Here is a 24,741-nt window from a genome sequence, read left to right as displayed (position 1 = left end):
GCCCTTCCTAACAGCAGTGTGTGTGTGTATCCACACCACATGGGTTACAGTGGTTGAAGAATGCAGCTCACCAATGCCTTCCCAAGGGCAATTAAGGAGGCGCAACAAATGTTGGCCTCGATAGTGACACCCATCATCCATGAAAGAATACATTAAAAAAATTGAGAAACAAGCTGCTGTTTGTGCCATCAAATTTAATCATGTAAATACAGAAGACCTGCAAGGAATATTACCCCCCATTTATTCTGGCAATGCCTTGGTTGCCAAAACCTAATGCAAACTACATGCAAATTCTGACACCAGAAAATAACTATGAAAGCAAATTACTTTTCAACTTCAGTACAACTTAGATCATTTAAATTAGGAACGCTAATAGTTGATTACAAAATGAAAACAGACTTTTTTAAATGTTTCTTTAATGTGGGCTGAAGCAATCATTACACAGGAGAAAGGGTGACACAAAAATTATAGACTGTTATATTTATACCTGTCAAACAAAAGAAACTGCACATGGAGAGGTCAACTCTCAATACAAACCAGAAACAAACCACAATAATTTACCATTAGAAACAATTCTAGCTTCAGTGTGATAGCCTGCTTTTACAATATGCAAAACACATCAAATTTTTACTATTTCAAAAACAATTCTTGTAAGTTTACACATTATTAAAATTTTGGCAACATTATTTAATATTTAACTTCATGAAAAGATGCAAGATATGTGATGAATGTCAGAATCTACTTCGACATACTACGACTTATTTAAAAGTTTTCCTACGTTTTTATAGAACTGAACAGTTACAATTGTGTCTCTATGATTTTATCTTTAAGAGCTATTAAGTATTCATTGCCTATTAGCATCATCTGCAATCTGCATCAGCTGGAGTTACTACCGTGTATCAACTACTCCTGTATCATCGGTTTTGTTTTAGTATCAGAATCACCACACACACTACAAAGATAATGCTATTTTCTAGCCAGGGGCTTGTTTATTAAACATGTTGCAACTATGAAACTTCCGATTGTTGGTTTGCCCAAGTTCTCTTACAAAAATCAAAAATAGCTTATCACCTTTATGTTTTGAACTTCTAAGAAGTCCTTGTATTCTCAGTGTTTGATGGAAATTATTTCATTTCCTGTTGTCTGTGACTCCTTAAGAGTTAAAAGATTATGCAAAAATACCTGCAGGTCTGGGAGTTAAAAACATTTGCATTTAAATGCTTTAAGTGGCTAACACTTAGAGAAGTAAACAGTATTTATTCCAAAACAGTTAACAGACCTACTATCAACTTGTGCTGACACCTTAAAGACATTGGGAATAGAGAGAGAAAACAGTTGAAGGTAACATTACATATTCACTGAAAACTGCAGGACTTATACCAGCCATTATTAGTTCGAATGATGAATAAAATACAAAGCTGACATAAAGATTAGGACTCAAGTTTACCAGAAATGCTAAATATATAATGAAGAATTAATCATGCATACAGGAGGGGGCAACTGTGCACAATATTCGTACACTTTTGTTCTGTGATTTTCTATATTCAATTACAAGTTTGATATGAATCAAGAGCTGCAATATATAACAAACAAGCCCCTGAAAATATTTTTTAAACAGCGTATATTTGCACAAGGGATAAGACCTGAGCTGTAATTCTATGGCTACTGCTCTGTCATAGCATGAAGATTTTGCTTACTTTTCTTAAAGTTGTTCTATATGGGTTTTTACTTACCCCAGCCTGCTGGGTTAATCTATTTCTTTTTTTTAAAAAGAAGAAAATTTGAGAAAAAGGCATTGTTATCTAGAGAACTCCCTGCTACCTTTGAGTTTTTAAAAGGTGTGTTAGTATTTTATTTCACATACTTTCCACTGCGTTAGCCTAAAAGTTGTATTTAAAATTAGAAAAATAGAGGGGGAAAGAAAGGGTGAAGAAAGCATATGAACTGCTGTGGGTACAAAGAAATAACACCTGGTCACTTGCCTACAAACAAGCCCATTTCTATGGACAATTAAATTTAACAGAAAACAATGTCTAAATAACATGAAATTACAAATTGTGTAACTGGACATGGCTCATTTCAATAGGATCAACATTAAGCACTAGAAAACTACAGTATGCTTAACTATCAGTGTATAAACATCCATTTTGTAAGGACTGTTACTGTCATGGCACTAATTTATGACTAAACATTAAATTCGCGCTGATTCATTTTGCCTTATTTGCACTGTATTGCTTAAATTATGTTAGCTGGTAGTCTGTTATAATTCCACCAAATTACTGTTCAGACAGTAACTATGGTTAATACTGAGTGATGCTGCTTATCGCTCCATCCTATAGAAATAAATCTAACATGGATAAAATCCAATAAATTAAAACTTTCATTCTTCTTCATGCACCATTAATTCAGTGCACTCTTCATCAGATTTCAGTTGATGAACACCATACATGATAGTATTTTAAATGAAATTATTCATTCTAGAATTTAAAAAATCTTTACCATGTTGTGCTCTGTCAAATTACAATGAAATCCATAGCATGTCAGATATGATTTGGCACCTTCTGGTTTGGCAGAAGGGAGGGAAAAAAAGCAACAGGTAAACTAAAAAGCAGCTACAACAAAAAACAATTTTCATATTTACAGACCATAAAATCCAAACGGTGATGCATCTCGTAAAGATTCCCCACCCCAACTATTCCCCCCCCCTTACTGCCTTTTCTCCTTATTCCACCAGTTTCCTCTCCCATGAGCTTCTCAAATAAAATACATGATGGTATGTATTGAGATTACAACAGAATAGATTTCTCAGAGTCACAGAAACCTCTACTGTCATCTCTACCATATAATTTATACATTTATGAAAACCTTGGAGCCGAGCGGTCATTAGTTGTTGTTTTTCTCAGTTTCACCCCACGCCGGATTGCATTCAGCATATCTTCACCTTGAGGGGGGTCTGCAGTATTGGCTGTGGAATGCTCACCTGCCGTATCTAACTCCTGCAGGGTCAAAGCTGTACTGGTACAAGACTGATCCCCGGACACAGGTGCACTATCCAAGCCGGATGCTCCAACTTCTGTCAGCATCTGTTGGCTTGTCACAGACTTCCTCTCTTCGTCTGCAGGGCTGACAGATTGGGATGGCACCGGTGGGACACTGGGTGCCTGTGTGCAAGGAACTGATGATATACTGCCTCTCTTTGGAGAGATCGGTGAGCTTTCAGAAGCTTCAGAACCCTGCTCCGGACATTCCTCTGGCCCAGGCTGCAAACTGCTCATGTCAGGCACAGTTGGCGTTTTAACAGGAATCACCGGAGTCTTAATTGGTATTGGGCCTCCTCCTATAGTTCCTCTTCGGACTGATGGTTTGGTGGAAGGCGTCCGCCTGATTGTAGCCACACCTGGTGTCATCATCACCGGTCCGCTGTTTGTCGGCAAGCCTGCTGTGGATGCAGGACGTTTCGCCTGGAACATTCGACGATAGGACTGGCTTAAATCACTATTTCGTGGAATAGTGGAGGACTTGTCAAACTCTGTTTGTTCAATATCTTGATCACCACTAACCGAGAAATAATCATAATCTGAAACTGAATAGAACATTTTTTTGAAAAGCTTGATTTTTGAAATTTCTAATATGTAATTGATTCTACATTGCAGTAAAATTCTGAAATAGCTCTGCCGATTGGTAAATTATAAATGTTCCTTTTCTCCTACTCCTTTTAATTACAGATCCAGGAATCAAAGTGACAGTCAGAACAACTACACGACCACAAATGTGTGCTATCCAATAAGAAATCAATTACATTCAAGAGATCATTTCTTTGTAGGTGACTTGAATTGAAGGCCTTGGACAGTGAAAACAATTACCTACAGAAATAGGGTGTGATGTTTCATTAACTAACACTTTCCAATTATATCTTTTTCCAAAAAATGACCAGTTACATCAATTTATCTAATTCTACCCTCAATTTCACTCATAAGCCACAAACAGTTTTCTTGCTCAGTTTTTGTTTTCAATAGTATCTATTTTTTATTGAACATTTTGAAGTCTGTCTTTAAATGTTTATTTACAGCTATACCTTTCAGTTTATTTATCCAATCAACCATTGCCAGTTCTCCCCCCATACGCATGTAATTGGCTTTAAGATTCTTGTTTATGATGCTTTCAAACTTAACAATGAATTCAATCATATTATGATCACTAGTTCCCAGTGGATCCTTTACTGTGAAATTACTAATTAAATCTACCCCATCACACAATACTACATCTCATATAGTTTTATTCCTGGTTAGTTTCACAATATATTGTTCCATTTAAACTGTCATGAAAACATTCTACAAACTCACCTTCAAGACCACCTTGCCTACTTGATTGGTGCTTTTTGTAAGATGATTCAAGTTCTACACAATCATTACATTTGATATATGCTTAATATATTGTTTAATATTTTGTTCAATAATATGATTACTGTAAGACAGCCAATAAGTTACTCATGTTTTCTGATTCTTGCTATTCCTAATCTCCAGCAATATTGATTCTACTTCAAGATCTTCTACGCCAGGACTTTTCCTCAGTAATTTCTTTCAGACACCCTTTACTATTAGGGTTACTCTTCCTCATGTTTCATTCTGCCGGTCTTTTCAATATGTTTGTACACTGAATATATATTTTCCATACTTGGTAACCATGTAAACCATATGGTGAATAGACCTAAATCATATAGCTCTATTTGTGTCACTTACTCATCTCTTATTATCAGAATACATGAAGTTATCCACAACCTAACTAAGGCAGACTACTGATACGAGTATAGCATGTAATGGCTGAAGAAAGGATTGCAATTTACACCCCGAGTACAAGCAAAAAGACAATTTTTGGAGCTACAAAAATGGGGTTATCCTTATGCCAGGTGGAGTTGTATGTTGTCATGCAAGGTAACCTTTAGTAAAATTCACATAGTATTGGATATTGAATGCAGAGACTGATACAGCTTTATACACTACTAGATTTCCTTTTCATTAACCTTTGTTGCGACTACCACAGTATTAGAGCAGCGCAAGGATCGAGATGTTGTGTGACAATACCGCGCCTTTAAGAAATGTATTTTAGGCAGGTTTCTGCACATAACGTGTTAACTAATCACTTCCATTTTATTAGAGCCATTTCATCTGGCTCCAGCTGCACTGTATTGTTTCTGCAGTAGTGTAATTGATCTTAATTGATGCAGTGTCTGTTTTGATCTGAATTAATGCAGGGTTCTGTTGTTGTGTTTTACCCTGGGATATTGCAGATTGGGCTGATTGACAGTAAGGTCATATGACTAGGTATAGTTAGGCTTTCACAGAAAACTCAAGGCAGTTTTGGGATTTTGAGAGAGAGCTCATTTTCTCTACATTTCTTGCTTCGTCTGAAGTGGAGACTAGAATCTGCAAAGAAATGAACATTTTTCTATGAGATTCTACTATTGGGAGTGGAACTTTTTCTGGAAGTTGCTGCATGAGAATTAAAAGACAGACATCTGTCTGGATCACACTCCAGAAATGTCAAAAACCTGGAAATCTAGCACTGACACAAGCATCTTTGGTTTCTGTGCTAACTAGTTCTAAAGAATATATTTATGTCTGTGGTGGATAGTGCTAAATTGGAACAAGGAATAGCTAACTGTTAAGAATTATCCTTTATAATGTCTAAGTATTTTAATTGGATAAAGTTGTGCTAAATCTTTCTGTTACATTCTAACTGTGTTCTTAAATAAAGTTTGTTTTGATAAAGCTTCCAACTGGGTCACTGACTCATACTTGAAGTAAAATACCTTATGTTTATCCTAATGCCAAAATCAAATGCAAAAGTTATGGTTGAGGTCAACTTCATAAAATACCATGGCGTTTCTCATCTGGTCCTTAACACTTGAGTCACAAAATACGTCATAAGAAGCATAGTCACATTTACCTTGTGAAGGGATTGTGTCCTCAGAACAGCATGGTGTGGTTGTCTGTGTGCTGTATCCACTGGAGCACTGCAAGGAATCCCTACTGCTCCTCTGAGTATCCAGTTGAAGACCTCTGCTGAGGGCCAATGCCAGTTCTTCATGGGTTTCTGCTTCCTCTCCCTGCTGCTAAATACACCCAATCCATTGTAAGTTATGACTACACCACACAGAGCTATCATCTAAATAAAGATTAGCAAAATAATAGCTTAGTTTTTCATATTGACTAAAACTGACATCCTGAGGATTCTTCTCGGTCCATCCTAGGAATAATTTGTTCATGAATTCACCCTTTTTGAATATGAAATTAATTGCTGCCCGATCAAAATAAGTATCAAAATTAAACTGCTTAAAATAAACTTCCAAATTGAATCTGCTGTAAAGTTTATGAAATGGTTAGCAGTATAACGTAAAATCATTTCCAACATTAACCATGTCAATTCTATAAAGCCAACAACTACAAATATTTCAACGTTAACAGGATATATGCATTCCATCCTTGAATGGGAGTCTGCAAATACATTTCCCTTTAAATACTTAACGTAAGTAACGTGCTCATTATTGCAGCATATTATTGTGCTCCAAAAATGAGCACAAAATGAATATTAAATTGACAGTATAATTGTTATTACCCTTGCTGTAGTAGAGACAGTCATACTTCTAGCTCTCTGTGCCTCCTCTATTTGTACATTCTGGCCAATAGGTGCTGGAGTTTTAGCTTCAGCATCTCGTCGCTGCTCTGAATCTTTACGCCTTGGTAAGGTATTTACGCCTGGCTGATCGTAGGGACCTGGTCTGGCCCAGTCCTGATTAAAATATAGTAATAGTACTTAAACATGTAAAGAAATATCTGCATTTTTTTCTACTTTTATACGTATAACAAATCAAAAGCTCCAAAGTATTGTACCCTCGAGTGATAGAGAAGTCAAACAGATGTATCTCCATAGGCTTTGTGTGCATATAAATAAAAGCAGGCTGCCTTCACTAGTTTAGCCAAATGGATTTGGCAACCAAGAAACAGATTGTATTCTCAAACAAGGAATTGTTTCTTGGATACTAGGCCAGGACAGAAGGTAGAGAATGCAGAAAAAGGTGATGATAATTTAATGAGTTATGCAAGAAAAAGTGTAAAAACTGTGCGTGCACACAACCCAAATACTTTGATAGTGATATCAACTTGTAATTATAATTACATCCTCCAAGTAATAAGATGTTACTACTTGGAAGATATTAAAAAAACCAACTGACATCAAGCAATATAAAATATTAGGGCACATGGCCAAAAGCTTAGTCAAAGGAGGAAGGCTGGGCAAATGGAGAAGACCGAGGACGATAAGAGCACCTACAATTTAAAAGAAATTACTTTAATATGCAACTGCTTCAGCACAGTAGTACTATTTCCGCTAAAAAGGAGAGATCTGGGTGTCCTGTTACATGACATCACAAAAAGTTAGAAAGCAGATACAGCAAGTGATTAGGAAAGCAAGTGGAATGTTGCTCTTCATTGCAAATGAAATGGAATATAAACGTAGGTTTTTTTTGGCAGCTGTGCAGGGCCTTGGCAAGACCAAACCTGGGGAACTGTGCACAGTTTTAATCTCTGTATTTAAAAAAAGGATTTACTTGTGTTAGAAGCAGTTAAGAGGTTTGAATCATTCTTTGGATGAATGACTTATCTTATGAAAGTTGAACAAGTTGGACCTATATACATATGGTTTTGAAGAATGAAGTACGATCTTATTGAAACAAGATCCTGACGGGGCTAGAAGGGTAGATACAGGGAGGCTGTTTCCTCTTGTGGATGATACTGAAATTAGGGGACGTAGTTTTCAGCACAAGAGGTCTCCCTTTTTAGTTAAGGATGAGATATTTTTATTTTTCCCTGCTCAGAGGATCAAGAGTCTGAGAAATTTTCTTCCCAGAAAGTAGTGGAGTCCAAGTTAGATTTTAGATCGACAACAGAGTCAATGGTGGAATTGAGACCAGAGTCAAATCAGCCATAATTCTTACTGAATGGTAGAGCAAGCATGAAGGGTCGAATGGCCTACTTCAATGTGAAGCAACATCTTGAGGACCTGATTAGGCATGATTGAAATGTAAGATTTTGGTGGATGCGTGTGTCATCACAGTGCCATACTATCATGGCTTTACAAATGTAATAAACTGTAATCCAAGCAGCAATCTAGATTAACTGTAAACAGTGTCATTTATCTTTACTATTTATCTCCAGTTTATTTGAAAAAGATTACAAATTGTTATGCGTTGTTTAAACTTGTCATTATGTTTTCAAAAACAGGTGAAAGCTGATCTAGGAAACATACTTTTTCAAAAGTTAAAGAAAATGAAAAGCACAAACCTTCCAGCTAGGAACCTTGGAAGATGGAAACATGCCAGGCCCAATGGTATAATAATGAGGATAAGCTGGGAGAGCGGCTGAACAAGGTCTGGAACAGGGTCGGGAAGAGGACTGAAAATGTGGGAGAAAGCGTGTACCAACTGAGGCAAGGTATGGTTCACTAGATGAACTGAAGTGATCAAACCCATTTGTCAACTGCAAATAAACAGAAAAGCAAAACAAAACAAAAACATACAAAATGGGATAAAATGATTATGAAGAATGTCACAATAACCAAAACACAAAGTCAATGGGAGAAATATCGATGAACTGGGAACAATCTTCACAATTACAAATATTCAGTCCAAAACAAGCTCTCAGGGATTATTCTTATACTTCAAATAAGCATTCAATTTAAAGCAAAGGTTCAGAAATATGAGTATTTTTATTAAGGAAATTTATGACCTTCATATAACTACAAATATTATAAAAGCATTTTTGTAGTTTGCCATTACCAAGCTAAAGGTATTGTGTGCAGGTATTCTTTTACAGTAGGGGCTTTCTATTCTTAAGTTAAAGATGCAAACATGACCCCCCCACCCAGCCTTTAGTTTAGGTTTACACAATTACAAGCTAGCAGCTGGTGTTTTTTAATCCAGTTCTTCTGCCCATCCTCTCCTAAGAACACTAGTCCTTTGTTGGGGTACGCTTGCTTAGGACTTGATGACTCTCTGGTATCTCAACCAAAGATTTATTACAGAGAGTTTCAACATGTGCCAGCAACTTTTATTTGAGTGGAAAGGTAAAAAAAAAAATCAGTAACAATTGACCCCAATCTTGCTCTGCATCCATCCACCCACCCACACACACATCTCCTTTGATCAATGGCATGAAACTATAAATCGCATCCCCATCACAATCCCAACTAGTGGATCTAACCTAGGTCTATATGGTTCAATGCCACATCAGTGAGGGCTTTATTTAACAGAATCCTTAGCAGTGTGCGATTTCAGAACACTCCAATTTTATTACAAATAACTCTTCATCAACGATCCATAAACAAATTTCATGGGGATCCATATTTTTAAAAAGACGCAAGTGCCTAGGATACTAGTAATCTGAACAAGTGTCCTATTTTGTAGATTCATACACTGGGAGGTGGTCACAGCAAGCAAGATTTATCACCTTTTCTGTTGATGCCCAGGCTCCCATGGTAGAACCCGAGCTTACGGAAGTGGGTGAACTGCACTCACTCACTGATTGGCACGTTTCAGATGCTTCGGAGGAGGCTGAGCTTGACGAATTCTGCAGCACACCAATATGGTGGATGGGTGAAAAGAGGCGAAAGAGGTGGGGAGGGAGGAAATGGAAGAAGAATAGCAAAAGAAGCAGAGAAGAAAAGCATTGCATTAGGGCCAACTTGCCATGAAATACTTTCAACAACAATTTAGACCATCAAATAATTGCAAGGAAACAAAGGCAAAAGTGTTCATACTAATGCACAGAACACAGATTCAAGGTGAGGAATCTTGTTGAGGAATTCTGTTTCTACTTAACAAGGGATTAGATTAACAAGTCTGGTTAGTGGGAAAAGCAGTATGCTTGCAATAGTTTGCAATGGACATAATTAGTGCGGCGATTATACCTAGCATGTCTATTTCTGCTTCTACTTAACAAACCAACAATTGAATACAAAGTGAGAAACAAGTAATGTCACACTACAAGAGGTTAAACAACAGTAATCACCATGCAAAAAGAAGCTCCACGATAAATTAGTGATCAGGCTATAGGTTTCACTCTTACAAAAGTATCCGTTCAGTCCACAATCATGACCCCGAACTTCTGGTCGCCTATCATTTTAATTGTCTCAGGCTGACCTCTTTTCTTGGCATCCTGCAGTGTTTCAATAAAGCTCAACTTAAACTTGAGGGGTAGCACTCATCTTTTGATTAAGCATCCTGCAGCTTTCTGGAATCAACATTGAGTTCAATAATTTAAAATTGTAATCTGTGTCCCATTTTGTTGCCTTTTTCTTCACAGATTTCAATTTTACTCTTATTTTGTTTTTGCTCTCATGCAAGATCTCCATCATTCTACCATTCACACCTCCTCTAGATACATCTTTTGTTACTTTACTTGTCCCATCACCACTTTCTGGCACCACCAATTGGGGGTTTACTGTTTAATCTCTCCTGTCTTCCAACCTACCAGACCTTCCCGCTTGTTCCCTCTGCCCTTTCACTCGTATCAAACCTGTTATACTTCTAACTCATTCCAGTTGGGAGAAAGGTCATCAATCTGAAATGTTAGCTCCATTTCTCTCTTCAAAGATACTGCCCAATTTGCTGAATATTTCCAGAATTTGTGTTTAATTCAATTTCACTAAATCTGGCTTAGCTCTGGCATCAGTATGAACATATCTCTCAATTATATGAGAAAAAAACAAGACAAAATAGTAGTAAAAGGAAAATAAGAACTTCACAATGGATGGCAATGCCCATTATACCATGACTCTGTATAACATATTACCAATTGGTTGCTCTGATTTCCACATTACAACTGCGGACATTTCATTAGTTTCAAAGTGCTTTTGAGGGTCCTGAGTTGTGAAAAGTACAATATACATTATGGCCAGAATTTGCCAGCTGTTCACATCAAGGCGATTTCCTGGATGTGATGGTGCAATCCAGTGCAGATTTCCTGGCGGCGAATGGATGCATTCGATAGGAAACTCATTGAAAATGGAAGGACCAAAAGATCCGCCTCCGCTGCCGCAAAATATGCAATGGGTTGCACGGAAAATGCTGGCCGACACCTATGACATCAAAATCTAAATTAGAGTATAATAACAGACAGGATCTTACTATAACACAAGTTTCTAACATTTAAAAAAACCTCTTAATACAGATGAATGTTAAATTTGGAGTTTATATAAAGGCCAAATCCTTTGCCACCACTGAACCTTTGCAGGCCAATTAGTTAAAATTGGTAACAACCTGAATGGCATTTAATATCTAAAAGATGTGATGAAGTGTATTAAATGGGTACAACAGCTGAACACTGCATCCTCTAAATTAATAAACTGGAAACTTATGAATATATGCTTGTACCGAATAATATTTGGGGAAGAAGTTATTGGCAATGGTTCAACATCTTATATTGAAGATAACAAGACATAAGAATGGGATGATGAAATTGAGATCAAATTTCTTTCTAGAATCCCACTGTTAAGCTTTTAACAAGATTATATATTTAACATTTAGGATTGAGATAATTAAAAGTTCAATTTTTCTTAGAGTGCCCTCGTTGATCTGCTGATAACTACCACTAATAATTGTAAGGAACAAATAACAACATTCACATGCATGTCCATAAAATTTGTACTGTGTTTATATGGCACAACTCCTTTCTTTTTCTGACAATCATTAAAAACATCTATTTAAAACAAAACTAGTAAGGACAAGACAATCTTTAATCCTTTGAGTGCAGATAAATTTGCAGATTTTAAACTACAAACAATTTTATCTTTTTTTTTAAGTTTTCCTTTGTTAACTACATTTTAAAGTTTAAGAAATGTATTGTTTTTAAAATCAATCTAAAATATTCAAATAATTAGGACTCATCCTGGACTCACTGGGTTCACAGCATTTCATTAACATCGGCTGTAAAGGTTGGTTTTTAAATATCCAAAAACTGCATAGCTCAGGGAGTTGATGCTCCATGCAATTTCACATACCTGGTTGGTTCCTTCAGGTGGCATTGGGGAAGGGGACTTTGACTGGAATGCATCCTGGGACATGAAGCCAGAGTCATGGGATGATACACTGGACAGCCTCATTGGAACCTGTTGGGGCTGGTTGGAGCTGCGGTAGCGATAGTGTGAAGTGGGTGAGTGAGAATGGGATCCACTGGATCTGGAGTCACTACTGTTAACGCTGTTCAGACTGCTAAGAGAGACAAAAGGGAGGACAGGAAGGGGAAGACCATGTACAATTAAACACTCAGGCTCCACATATCAGAAGCAACAGCCAATTACTGTTAAGCCACAAAAACACATCAAGAAAGTAAAATAAACAGGAACTGTGCCATTGGTGCAGAAAGAAAAAGCGAATTGTTGGGCATTCATACACCTGGCATGCTAGCTGATTCCTTCAGCCTATAACATTATTCGTTTGACAATGTTACCACGCGAGTTCAAATTAGCAATGTGTCCAATAAACTAAAGACAGCAATACACCTTGCGACTTTTTTCTTGTTTGGAGCAAAAATAAGATTGAATATTTATGACATGAATGCAAACACAGCATGCTAACAGCTACCGTACATCACAAAGAATGGGAGCTTTTTCAAACAGTGATTAACGTAGTGAGACACAGGATAGGAAGGTAGACTGTCACATTAGGAAACATTTATTCCTCTGCAAACATAAAATACTTTATGTTTGGCCCTTTGCATAAAAAAAATTATTTGAGCTTGATTTTCAAATATTCCGCAGTTTTATAATCCACTGATTATATTTAGAGACACAAAGTATAAATGTCGGATATTATTAGATAGAAAACAATAGAACTTAAAAGCTACAATGGGACACTTCCATATTCAAGAGAAGGTTAACTACAAAAATTAAATCTGGGAACACTGAACATGACAAAACACTTTGTAATACGCTAACACATGCTCAAACTCGCTAAACATCACATTGCTAGTTTTACTATAAATTTCAAGTTAAAAATTAGCGACCTAGCAAAGCCATTGAATCACAGAATCCTACTGCGCAGAATAATTGTTTTACTGTTTCTGTGCAGATGAAGTCTTGAAACACATATTTACAATGATTCTTACTTGGGGATAAAGGGGGTCAGGTTTACAATAAGCTGATATTACAACTCAGCATGCCAATGTTTTTCAGAGTTGTACAATTTTGAATTCAGAGACATTGCATACAGGACTGAAATGAATTCCTTAGCTTTTAGAAAACTGAACACAATCTGCTCCAAAGGAAACAAGTAATAAATAAAGAATTGAATCAGAATGGACTCCAAACAGAATGTTCAGTATTTGAACTTCATGAGGGAGCTTGAGGTTGTTTCTCCCTTAATTAAATAGTTTTATCAGAATGATTAATTAAGTGTCATGTCTGCATGAAATTCAGAGCCCAAGATGACAGGAAATGAAACTTAATTTAAAACATTAATCAAGATTAATAAAATGTCTAACAGGAAAGTACAGTGCAGGATGTTACTCCTGTACAGTAGTCAGTAAATCTCATGATAACAATTTTCAATTGACTTTTCATACAAGTGAGAAATAAATATTTAATAGGGAAGTATGACCAAGTGGATGGATTTTAAAGAGCTGGTATATACTACAGAAAAATAGATCTGATGTGTGATGGACACTGCCCATAATTTCTGATCAACAACTGTAATTATCTTTCTACAGACTGAAATTTTTACACATATGAATTGCTCTTGAAATGTTGCAGCTATTAAACATAAATACACTTTGTTTACATTTAAACAGGAGATATGCCTCTCTTTCCACAGAGGAAACAAGCCAATTGACTACAATATGGCATAAGTCAGGTATCAATGTTTGACACAACCCCTTAAGCTACACTGTCCAAAATCTCACAGCACAGGTACAACAAATTCATAGCCTGCTCACATACCTGCAGACACTAGACTTCCTGGACATGGTGGTACTTGGAGAAGATGGAGGGGTTTGGTACGTCCAATTATAATCAGAGCCCTTCAGGTCTATAATCACCTGTAATAAAAATAAAATTGACAACATAAAAAACTGCTCGAGATAAATCAGTTATACAATTTACAATGTAGGAAACAAACTTGCAATTTGACCCTGTTCATTTCAGCATTGTGACACATCGACAAAACACATTGAATTATCATTACAGGATTTGCAACTGACACATGAAGCATCTGAATATATGTAACTTACTCAAGTCATGAATTCTCAGTAAATTTTGTAAAAACACAATACAATAAACTTCAAATCTTCAGTGTTTCATGGGCTGCTGATTCACTGACCTGCTCACTGGCTGTCGGCAGTTTGTGAGGATCCATCGTCAGGTTAGTCAGATCATCTGCAATTGTCTGCAGATGAGTTACTTCTCCCAGCATTGACATTTCTTCCTCCTAAGAGAGACATAGTACTTGCATTTAAAAAAAACATTTGTATAGGATCACTTCTCAAGTGTTGTTGTTTAGTATGCCAACACTAATCTGAATCACTGAACAAATGAAAACCACCACCAGTTCATGTTTCTGTGAATGCTAGACTATAGTGGCTTCATATGTTTGACATGCTGTTCACTAATATTAATACTTGCATAAACTGGTTGTGGAATAATAGATTAATCTAATTAGCAACAATATTTAACAAAATTCAACTTTACAATAATCCTTTTTACTCTTCATTTTATATAGTTTTCTCTGTGAGGGCGACGTCAGTAAGTTTAGCTTTATTGTATTTCTTATGTTACCCTCTTAAGTTGGTTTCTTCCTTGAACTACTGCAGTCCTTGGGACAATGGTGCTCCCACAATTGAGTTCGGCAGAGAGTTAGGCAAATTTTTTGTTCATTCATGGGATGTGGGAGTCATGATGTGGATATGCCGGCGTTGGACTGGCGTAAACACAGTAAAAAGTCTGACAACACCAGGTTTAAGTCCAACCAATTTATTTGATAGTAAACTCACTAGCTTGCAAGGTTTCCCTCTTCTTCAGGTGAATTGAGAGTTCTGGCCTCAGACAGAGCATATAAAGCACAGACAGTTTACAGATTACTGATTAGAATGCAAATCTTTACATCTAACCTGCTGTTCAAGTCCTAAAGTGGCCGACAATGTGAATGGAAGGAGCACTGATCACAGATTAAAAAGATGTATTTTGTCTCCAGACAGTACAGTAAGTGAGGTTTTGCAAACCCAGGCAAGTCACAGGGGGTTACAGATAGTGCGACATGAACCCAAGATCCCTGTTGAGACCGTCCTCACGTGTGCGGAACTTGGCTATCAGTCTCTGCTCAGCGACTCTGCGCTGTCACGTGTCGTGAAGGCCGCCTTGGAGAATGCCATCCACCAGGTACACGGTAAATACTCTTGCAACTCGGCCAACGTTGTCTACCTGATACGTTGCATTTAAAAAAAACATTTGTATAGGATCACTTCTCAAGTGTTGTTGTTTAGTATGCCAACACTAATCTGAATCACTGAACAAATGAAAACCACCACCAGTTCATGTTTCTGTGAATGCTAGACTATAGTGGCTTCATATGTTTGACATGCTGTTCACTAATATTAATGGATGTCCCGGAGCATGGTACACTGGGGAGACCATGCAGATGCTATGACAATGGATGAATGAACATCGCTCGACAATCACCAGGCAAGGCTGTTCCTTTCCTGTTGGCGAACACTTCAGTGGTCATGGGCATTCCGCCTCTGACCTTCGGGTAAGCATTCTCCAAGGTGGCCTTCACGACACACGACAGCGCAGAGTCGCTGAGCAGAGACTGATAGCCAAGTTCCGCACACGAGGTCGGTCTCAATAGGGATCTTGGGTTCATATCGCACTATCTGTAACCCCCGTGAATTGCCTGGGTTTGCAAAACCTCACTTACTGTACTGTCTGGAGACAAAATACATTTTTTTAACCTGTGATCCGTGCTCCTTCCACTCACACTGTCGACCACTTTAGGACTTGAACAGCAGGTTAGGTGTAAAGATTCGCATTCTAATCAGTAATCTGTAAACTGTCTGTCTTTATATGCTCTGTCTGAGGCCAGAACTCTCCATTCACCTGAAGAGAGAAACCTCCAAAGCTAGTGAGTTTACTATCAAATAAATCGGTTGGGCTTAAACATGGTGTTGTCAGACTTTTTAATGTGGGAGTCACTGCAGAGGCCAACATTTATTGCCCATCCATAATTGCCCTCGAGGTGGTGATGGTGAGCTGCCTTCTTGAAGCACTGCAGTCCATGTGTTGTATGTACACTCATGATGCAGTTGGAGGGGGGGGTTCCATAACTTTGACCCAGCGACAGTAAAAGAAGTGATATATTTCAAAGTCAGGATGGCAAGGGCTTCGAGCAGAGCCTCTAGGTGGTGGCATCCCCATGGCTGGAACTTTTAAGCTCCCCCAACTACTGGTTTCCCTGCAGCAGGGCCAGTGAGTCACTGAACATTCTGTTCACGTCTGTGGGACCGGAAGAGTCTACTGGCTTGAAGGGCTCAAAAATTCCAGCTCACATATCTGCTGCCCTTGTCATTTTAGACAGTAAAAATTGTGGATTTGGAAGGCGCTGTCTTGGTGAGTTGCTGCAGTGCATCTTTTTGTGGAGATGCCGGCGTTGGACTGGGGTAAACACAGTAAGAAGTCTGACAACACCAGGTTTAAGTCCAACCGATTATTTGATAGTAAACTCACAAGCTTTCGAGGGCTGCCCCTTTGTCAGGTGAATGGAGAGTACTGGCCTCAGACAGAGCATATAACGGCACAGACAGTTTACAGATTTCTGATTAGAATGTGAATCTTTACACCTAACCTGCTATTCGAATAGCAGGTTAGGTGTAAAGATTCGCATTCTAATCAATAATCTGTAAACTGTCTGTGCCGTTATATGCTCTGTCTGAGGCCAGTACTCTCCATTCACCTGACAAAGAGGCAAACCTTGAAAGCTTGTGAGTTTACTATCAAATAAATCAGTTGGACTTAAACCTGGTGTTGTCAGACTTCTTACTGTGCATCTTTTTGACAGTATACATGTTGCCTCTGTGCCTTGGTAGTGGAGACAGTGAATGTTTGTGGATGGGGAGCCAATCAAAGGACTGCTCTGTCCTGAATGGTGTCAAATTTCTGAGTGTTGTTGGAGCTGCACTCATCCAGGCAAAAACAGAGTATTCCAAAGCACTCCTGACTTGTAGACTGCAGTTGGTCAAAAGATTTTGAGGAATCAGGTGGTGAGTCACTCACCCCTTGGTAAATATTCTGTAGCTACAGTATTTATATAGCTGGTCGATGTCAGTTTTTGGTCAACGGTAACCCATAAGATATTGAGAGTCAGGGATTCAGCTATGGTAATGCACTGAAAGAGAAGTGATAATTGTTAGATTCTCTCATGTTGGAGATGGTCATTGCTTGGCACTTGTGGGCTAAGAACATTACTTGCCACTTGTCATCCATTGCAACTGACCACATCTCCAGTCATCTTGACTTGCCACATCTGGGATCAGACATGCATGATCAAGTGGGTGAAGCTAGCCAAGCGCAATCCATTTCCAAAGTAATCAACACACACGCAGAGGTTTCTCATATGCACATCTTACTGACTCCTTCCTCTTATATCCTGAAATGCAGTCCTTTACTGTTCTCAAACATATTATGGTATATTGTGGGTGAGACAAAAAAGAAATAGGTGGAATAGCAGCACAGTGGTTAGCACTGCAGCCCCACAGGGCCAGGGACCCCGGTTCAATTCTGGCCTTGGGTCAGGGCGTGTGGAGTTTGCACATTCGCCCTGTATCTGCATGGGTTTCCTCCCACAGTTCAAAGTTGTGCAGGATAGGTTAATTGGCCATGATAAATTGCCCGAATGTTAGGGGTACTAGCAGGGTAAATATGTGGCGTTGTGGAGATAGGACCTAGATGGGAGTGTTGTTGATGCAGACTCAATGGGCCAAATGGTCTCCTTCTGCATTAAAGGGATTCAATGGGATGTAGCTTCTCAATGTATAAACACGACTTGATAAAGACAGCAGCTCCTGACCAGCTTGTTCTTGTTAGCAAGGAGCCATCGCAAAACAATACTGATATTGCTGCTTTCGACAAATCCCACTTAGCAGAGGAGGGCTAACTAACAGAGGTATCTGCAGGCTACATATGCCTCAGGGTAGGATAGTCAAGCCAAGGAATGAGAGGCCAATATCAAGTTTGCTATCAAGTCTGACATTGCAAGAAGTTTGGACAATCTCCCGAGGAACATAAACGATTGTATCATGACTCTACACCTATCTCTTGTGAAATAAGTATGCAGCAATCATCAGTGATAAGTCGACAACAAATTGTCCTGAGAACATCAAGGGCAAATTCTAGGAGGAACTGGACAGAGCAACAGCAAATAGTCCACAGGAGGACAAGCTCCTCGTGATGGAGTACTTCAATGTAAGGGTTAAGATCTGATTGTCAGGTGAGGGCTGGTGTCCTGGGTAATCAGTTGTGCGGAAATGCAACAGCGATGACATGGAATCTTTGCCACCTGTTGGAATAGGTCAATCACCAACACCATTTTTAGGCAGACGGCAGAGTACAAAAACACCTGGATTCACCCAAGATCCAAACACTGGCATCAGCAGAGCAGAGCAACCAGCAGAGCAATACAAAAGATGTTATGATCATCAAGGTTAAAAGAAGTGTAGGATGCTCTATAAACCACAGGATGACACACACCAAGGTGAAACTTAATGCCTCACCAAAAAGATGGCCAACATGCACTAGACCCCCAAAAAGGCTCAATTTGCAAAAACTGGCATCTGCCGGGTGCTGTGAACAATTCGGGTTCAGAAAAACCTAAATGATGTTTAAGTGGCATGGTAAACCTTCAAATCAATACTTCTGGAAACTGCAAATGATTATCTGGGTACACAAAAAAGGAAACCAGTTCACTGATAATTTTATAAAATTAAGGAACTGATAGGGATACTCCCAGCATGTGCAACATGCCTGGTAACAAAGATACATCTGCTGCTAGGAAATCACTCCAGGAGAGCAAAAGGAATTTTTTTTAGCAGAATCCACGTAGGTTGCAAGACATGGTGGGTCCAACAAGCCAGACAGCTTTAAGTCGATGCCAATCAGAATGACATGAGGAATTTTTATAAAGCCCTGAAGGTTGTGCAAAGTCGTCCCTCACAAGGCTACTCACTTGTTCTCGGCACTTACAGGGAAACAAGGAATTTCTACAGAGAGACAGGACAGTTAACAAAGAGTGCTAGAATGAACAACTTAGGGGTGTCTTTAATTGCCTTCCACCATAAATGCAACAGCTATAGTCAAGCCTCAGGACTATAGCAAACTCTGTTGTGGAAACTGACAAAACCAGTAAGTCCTGACATATCAGCAATTACTGTACAAGTAAAGAACACAGCGTAGGTGGCAACATATTAGCATTTGTAATGGACTGATTCGCTAACAAGAAGCAGAGAATATGGATAAGTGGGTCTTCTTCAGGTTGGCAAGCTGTAACTAGTGAAACATCATAGGGATTAGTGCCAGGGCCTCAACTACATACAATCTATGTTAATGTGTAGGATGTAAAGACTGAAGGCATGGAACTAAATTTAACAATGATGTCAAGATAAGTAGGAAAGTAAGTTATCAACAGGGAGGTGAAGTCTGCAAAGGGATATAGGCGGGTTAAGCAAATGGGAAACATTTAGTAGATGGAGAACAACATGAGTAAATGTAAATTTGTCCACTTTGGCAGAAAGAATAGAAAGGCAGCATAACCCATTTAATGGTGAGAGATTTCAGAACTTGATGGTACGGAAGGATATGGGTGTCCCAGTATACGAATCACAAAAGATCAATCCTTAAGTACAGCGTGTGATTAGGAAGACAAATGAAAGGTTGCTGTTTATTGTAATGGAATATAAACGTAGGGAAGATTGACAGGCTCCAACTGGAATGTATTCGGAATATCACGGACATCAAATAGGACAAAATTCCCAAACTGTGGTACTTCAAAAAGCAGAAACAGCTGTAATTGAAGGAATCATCAAAGCCCAGCTCACGTGGGCTCTGATGATGAGCAATAATTTAAACTGAGACACGTGTGAGGTAGGCCAAGATTAAGGCTCAAGGAATCCTGCACCTGGGCCACAAATATGGCTAAAATCACCACAAGAAGTTAGCGTTTGCCTATTTCAGTTGAAGTAGCCTTTTAATAGTGACAAATATTGTTTACCTTTATACAACTCTCTGGCACTGAAAATGAAGTCTCATTCCTTTACCTTCTAATTGTTGTTGGAGATTTTTTTAAATTTAAATTTACAATTCCTTTTACTACTTCTTTGTCTCTTTTTCTCTCTCAACCAATCTTTTTTTACCTTCTCTAACTACTTGTTCAGTATTTGATTTTACATCAAATTATTCCAACCTGCACTTCTGGGTTGAGGCTCAGCACAGCTCATTGACAATTCTTCAATCAGATTGGTCAAGGAGATATACAATTGTCTGCTCTATTCACAGGACCCTGATGCCCTGTAGAGGTAACTGTACAATTTTAATCTTTTCCTAACAGCAACTTACTGAGCAAAAGCTCATGGAAAATAGATGGCCACAGCAAGTTAAATGAATAGCACCTGTTGGAATAAATGGGTGCGTTTCTGGTTGGCAGTTGGTGACTAGTGGCGTGCTGCAGGGATTGGTGCTGGGGCCTCAACTGTTTACCATATAGATGATCTGGAGGAGGGGACTTGAGTGCAGGGTAACAAAGTTTGCTGATGACACAAAGATGAGTGGGAAAGCGAATTGCGTGGAGGACGTGGAAAGTCTGCAGAGAGATTTGAATAGGGTGAGTAAGTGGGCAAGGATCTGGCAGATGGAGTATAACATTGGCAAATGTGAGGTTATCCACTTTGGAAGGAATAATAGTAAAATGGAATATTATTTAAATGGTGAAAAATTACAACACACTACTGTGCAGAGGGACCTGGGGATCCTTGTGCATGAATCGCAAAAACTCAGTCTGCAGGTGATCAAGGAGGAGAATGAAACGTTGGCCTTTATTGCAAGGGGGATAGAATGTAAAGGCAGGGAGGTCTTGCTGCAGCTGTACAAGGCACTGGTGAGGCCACAACTAGAGTAGTGTGCGCAATTTTGGTGCCCTTATTTGCAAAAGGATATATTGGCCTTGGAGGTTCACTCGGTTGATGCCAGAGATGATGGGGGGTTAGCTTATGAGGAGAGATTGAGTAGGTTGGGCCTGCACTCGTTGGTGTTTAGAAGCCTGAGGGGTGATCTTATAGAGACATAAAAGATAATGAAGGGGCTAGATTCTTTCCACTTAGAAAGGAAACCGGAACTAGAGGGCACAGCCTCAAAATGAGGTGGGGGGGTGGGGGGGGGGGGGGGGGGGTGGCGGGCGGTGTCAGATTAGAACAGAGTTGAGGAGGAACGTCTTCTCTCAGAAGGTAGTGAATCTCTGGAATTCTATGCCTATTGAAGTGGTGGAGGCTACCTCGCTGAATATGTTTAAGTCACAGGTAGATAGATTTCAGATTGATAAGGGAATTAAATGTTATGGGGAGCAGGCGGGTAAGTGGAACTGATCCAGTTCAGATCAGCCATGATCTTATTGCGGGGGGGCAGGCTCAAAGGGCTAGATGGCCTACTCCTGCTCCTTTTTCTTATGTTCACCTGGCCATGTGTTACTAGGAGGAAACTGCAACAGAATCAAATGAAAATAAACCATGAAGTTAACCTAGGGCAGTTTATCAAGATTAAATCTTTGATGTATGGTAGGTATAATTTGTGTGGGTGTTTTTAATATTTATGCCATATGTGGGTGTCATGATGAATGCTGAAGAACTGCAGTCTCGTAATTAAACTGCAGAAGCTCCAGTGCTACTATTCCACATGATCTGATTTGAAAAGCTACTTGGTTAGACTTTACATTTAACTGGGAAACGAGACACATGACATTGCTCAGATAATTATAAATGAGAAAACCCATTCACCCAGTTTATCCATCTAGAAGAACTCAAAAGCCTCTACATGGCAGAATCCAATTGCTTCTTAAATGATTTCAGGGTGCTTCTTTCTGGATTCTATCTGGAAGTATAGGTGCCATGTATTGATAATTCTTTAGGTGAACAGCTTCCAGATATCAATCCTAAATTTGCATTTTACTAATTCAAAATCACCCCTTTGTCTTATTCTTGCAATTTAATTAACATAAATTTTCTAGATTACCTTTTTTGTACCATTGCATATCTCCAAGATTATCTCAGATGCCTTCTTTCAAGTTTCAAAAGTTCAGCCCATAGTTCTCCAAACTTCCCTCATAACACAAGCTTCAATGCTAGGTTCTCTTATAACCTGGTTGCATCATACATCAATATAAAGAATTGGAGCCATTCTCTTGCCATAGGTTGCAGTGGTTAATTTAAACTTACCTCAAAATTAGTGCTGTGATCAATAATTACTTGAGTTCTGACCCTGATAACTAAACCAGTATTTTTAATGAAATGTCATTTTTAAAAAATATTTCAATTAATTATATTAAGCAGTTTGAATTAGAAGTAGATTATGGGCAGGATTTTCTGCAGCCACCACGGCGTGTTTCAGGACCAGTGGCAGGATCTTCTGGCCCATCATTGTCAATAGGAATTCTAGTGATAGGCGCCCCCCTCAAGCACTGGGGGGGCGGGGTGTGTGTGTGTGTGTGTGTGTGTGTGTTATTCGACATCAGTGGGACCAGAAAGTCCTGCTCATGGACTAAATAAAGTTAGATAGTTCAACCGTCATTATGATTTATAAGATAAGGAATTTGTGTAAAGCATCTTATGGAATTTATCTTTTGAGGGAATGAACAAGTGAAATGCAGAAAAGCCTAATATTGTAAACTGCTAGTATTTACAATGTATTGAACTATATAAAAGAGTTAATTTCACTGAGAAACAGCTCTGTAATATGAATATTCAATTTAAATACTTGATTTGATTTATTAATGTCACATGGATTAACAGTGAAAAGTACTGTTTCTTGCATGCTATACAGATAGAGCATACTGTTCATACAGAAGGAAACAAGAGAGTGCAGAATGTAGTGTTACAGTCACAGCTAGGATATAGAGAAAGATGAACTTAATGAGATTGAATTAGAGCATTGTTAGAGTTTAAAAGAATTAGAATGAAGATTTAGAAGCATAGAACGAGAGTACTTGGAATTTATCCTTTAATGTGTAATGCTGTATATTCAATTATATTCCACTGAATGGCTTTAGTTCATTATTTCTACGAACTGAATAAATTAAATCAATAACAAACATACCAATTTTGCATGTGCTATTTAAATTCATGTTATTTTCTTAAAAGTACCAGTAGCTGTTAAGTGCAAACCTGATCTAAAAGAGAGGCACAAGTGAATTTTTTAAAAAATGCATCACAGTATTGTGATAATTCACCCAACTCTGCCTTCTGCAAATTTTTTAAAATTACAACAACCATTGGAGATTACAGTAAAACTTCAACTGTCCATCTTTTTAACCATCTGCAAGGACAAGCCAGTGCTAATTTTCAGCAGCATTCCCCTCCATTTATCCCGCTGGCAAGAGCAGTTAGTGCTGCACAGTTGATCTGTTGCCTTGCAGCTGACTCACCCATCTGCCTCTGGCAGCATAAAGAGATTCAGTCAAAGCCACTTCAGATGCAAGCCATGGCCATCTTCCCATCCTTGAACAGAATCAATTGCTAACGGTGTGCCCTCATCTCCACCAATCCCATTTGCAGCTTCAGTGGCACTAATCTTGGCTTGAAGATCCGCTTGTTTAAATGCATTTTCTTCGGCATGAATGGATGCATACAAGCACAGTCTATACTGATTTTCAAGTCTCTCTCTCAGCTGAAAGTTCTGCACTGCTTGGGCTGAGCTCACTTTACCTTTCAACTCCCAACTGAGTGATCGGTGTTGGGAGCACTTCTGGCTGACTGAGTTTCAGTGGTGCATGAAATATGGGACAGCACAGTGGTAAGCATTGCCATCTCAGCACCAGGGACCCAGGTTAAATCCTGGTCTTAGGTCACTGTTTGTGTGAAGTTGCACGTTCTGTGTCTGTGTAGGTTTCTTCGGGGTACTCTGATTTCCTCCCACTCTCCACAAGTCGTACTGGTTAGGTGGACTGGCCATGCTAAATTGCCCCTTAATGTCCCAAGATGCGTAGGTTAAGGGGATTAGTGGGGTAAATATGTGTGGTTACAGGGATTCGGATGAGATGTTCTTTCAAGAGTCGGTGCAGACTCAATTGGGCCGAATGGCCTGTTTTTGCACTGTAGGAATTCTATGATTCTAAATTTCAGTGGAATACAACTGACGACAGAGGAATAGGTGGGAAGAAACAGATTATTCAAAGTTTGGAGCAGCAATTAACAGCATTATTTTGATGATTGTGCAGGGGTGAGAAAAATCAAGTCTTCTCCATTACAGTGTATAGTAAAAACTCAATTATCTGCCATCAACTTCTTAACCTGGCCACCCTGCATTTCTGTTACACAAAGTATTTTTTGGTGTTGGTACAAAGAACTTGAGGGAGTTTTAAAAATCTGGCGTAATGAATATTTAAGTCTTTGTACGAATGACAGAAAACAGTTAAAACTGCATTTTGTTATTCTCATTTTTGTAACA

General features: G+C 38.7%; 1 protein-coding gene across 10 annotated transcripts in view; it reads right to left on the bottom strand.

Moving 5' to 3' along the window:
* Nucleotides 1-181: 181 nt before the first annotated feature.
* LOC145346508 (protein MTSS 1-like) overlaps nt 182-24,741 on the bottom strand; it is a 168,130-nt gene continuing 143,570 nt past the window's right edge. For 2 of the 10 annotated variants that reach the window (XM_080193855.1, XM_080193863.1), the window contains 8 exons: nt 14,369-14,476; nt 13,990-14,087; nt 12,055-12,265; nt 9,504-9,623; nt 8,340-8,534; nt 6,616-6,789; nt 5,947-6,112; nt 182-3,583 (listed from right to left, as the gene is read on the bottom strand). In XM_080193855.1, the coding sequence (XP_080049981.1) occupies nt 2,856-3,583; nt 5,947-6,112; nt 6,616-6,789; nt 8,340-8,534; nt 9,504-9,623; nt 12,055-12,265; nt 13,990-14,087; nt 14,369-14,476 (1,800 nt within the window). In that variant the 3' untranslated portion in view covers nt 182-2,855. The remainder of the gene's footprint in view (nt 3,584-5,946; nt 6,113-6,615; nt 6,790-8,339; nt 8,535-9,503; nt 9,624-12,054; nt 12,266-13,989; nt 14,088-14,368; nt 14,477-24,741) is intronic. The other 8 variants (XM_080193856.1, XM_080193858.1, XM_080193862.1 and 5 more) reach the window with 8 other exon arrangements.

This window comes from Carcharhinus amblyrhynchos, chromosome 8, assembly GCF_965287045.1.
Source record: "Carcharhinus amblyrhynchos chromosome 8, sCarAmb.v2.hapA, whole genome shotgun sequence".
In the NCBI taxonomy this organism is placed as follows: domain Eukaryota; kingdom Metazoa; phylum Chordata; class Chondrichthyes; order Carcharhiniformes; family Carcharhinidae; genus Carcharhinus; species Carcharhinus amblyrhynchos.
Note: the sequence above shows the minus strand (reverse complement) of the source record. Positions and strands in the feature narration are given on the sequence as shown.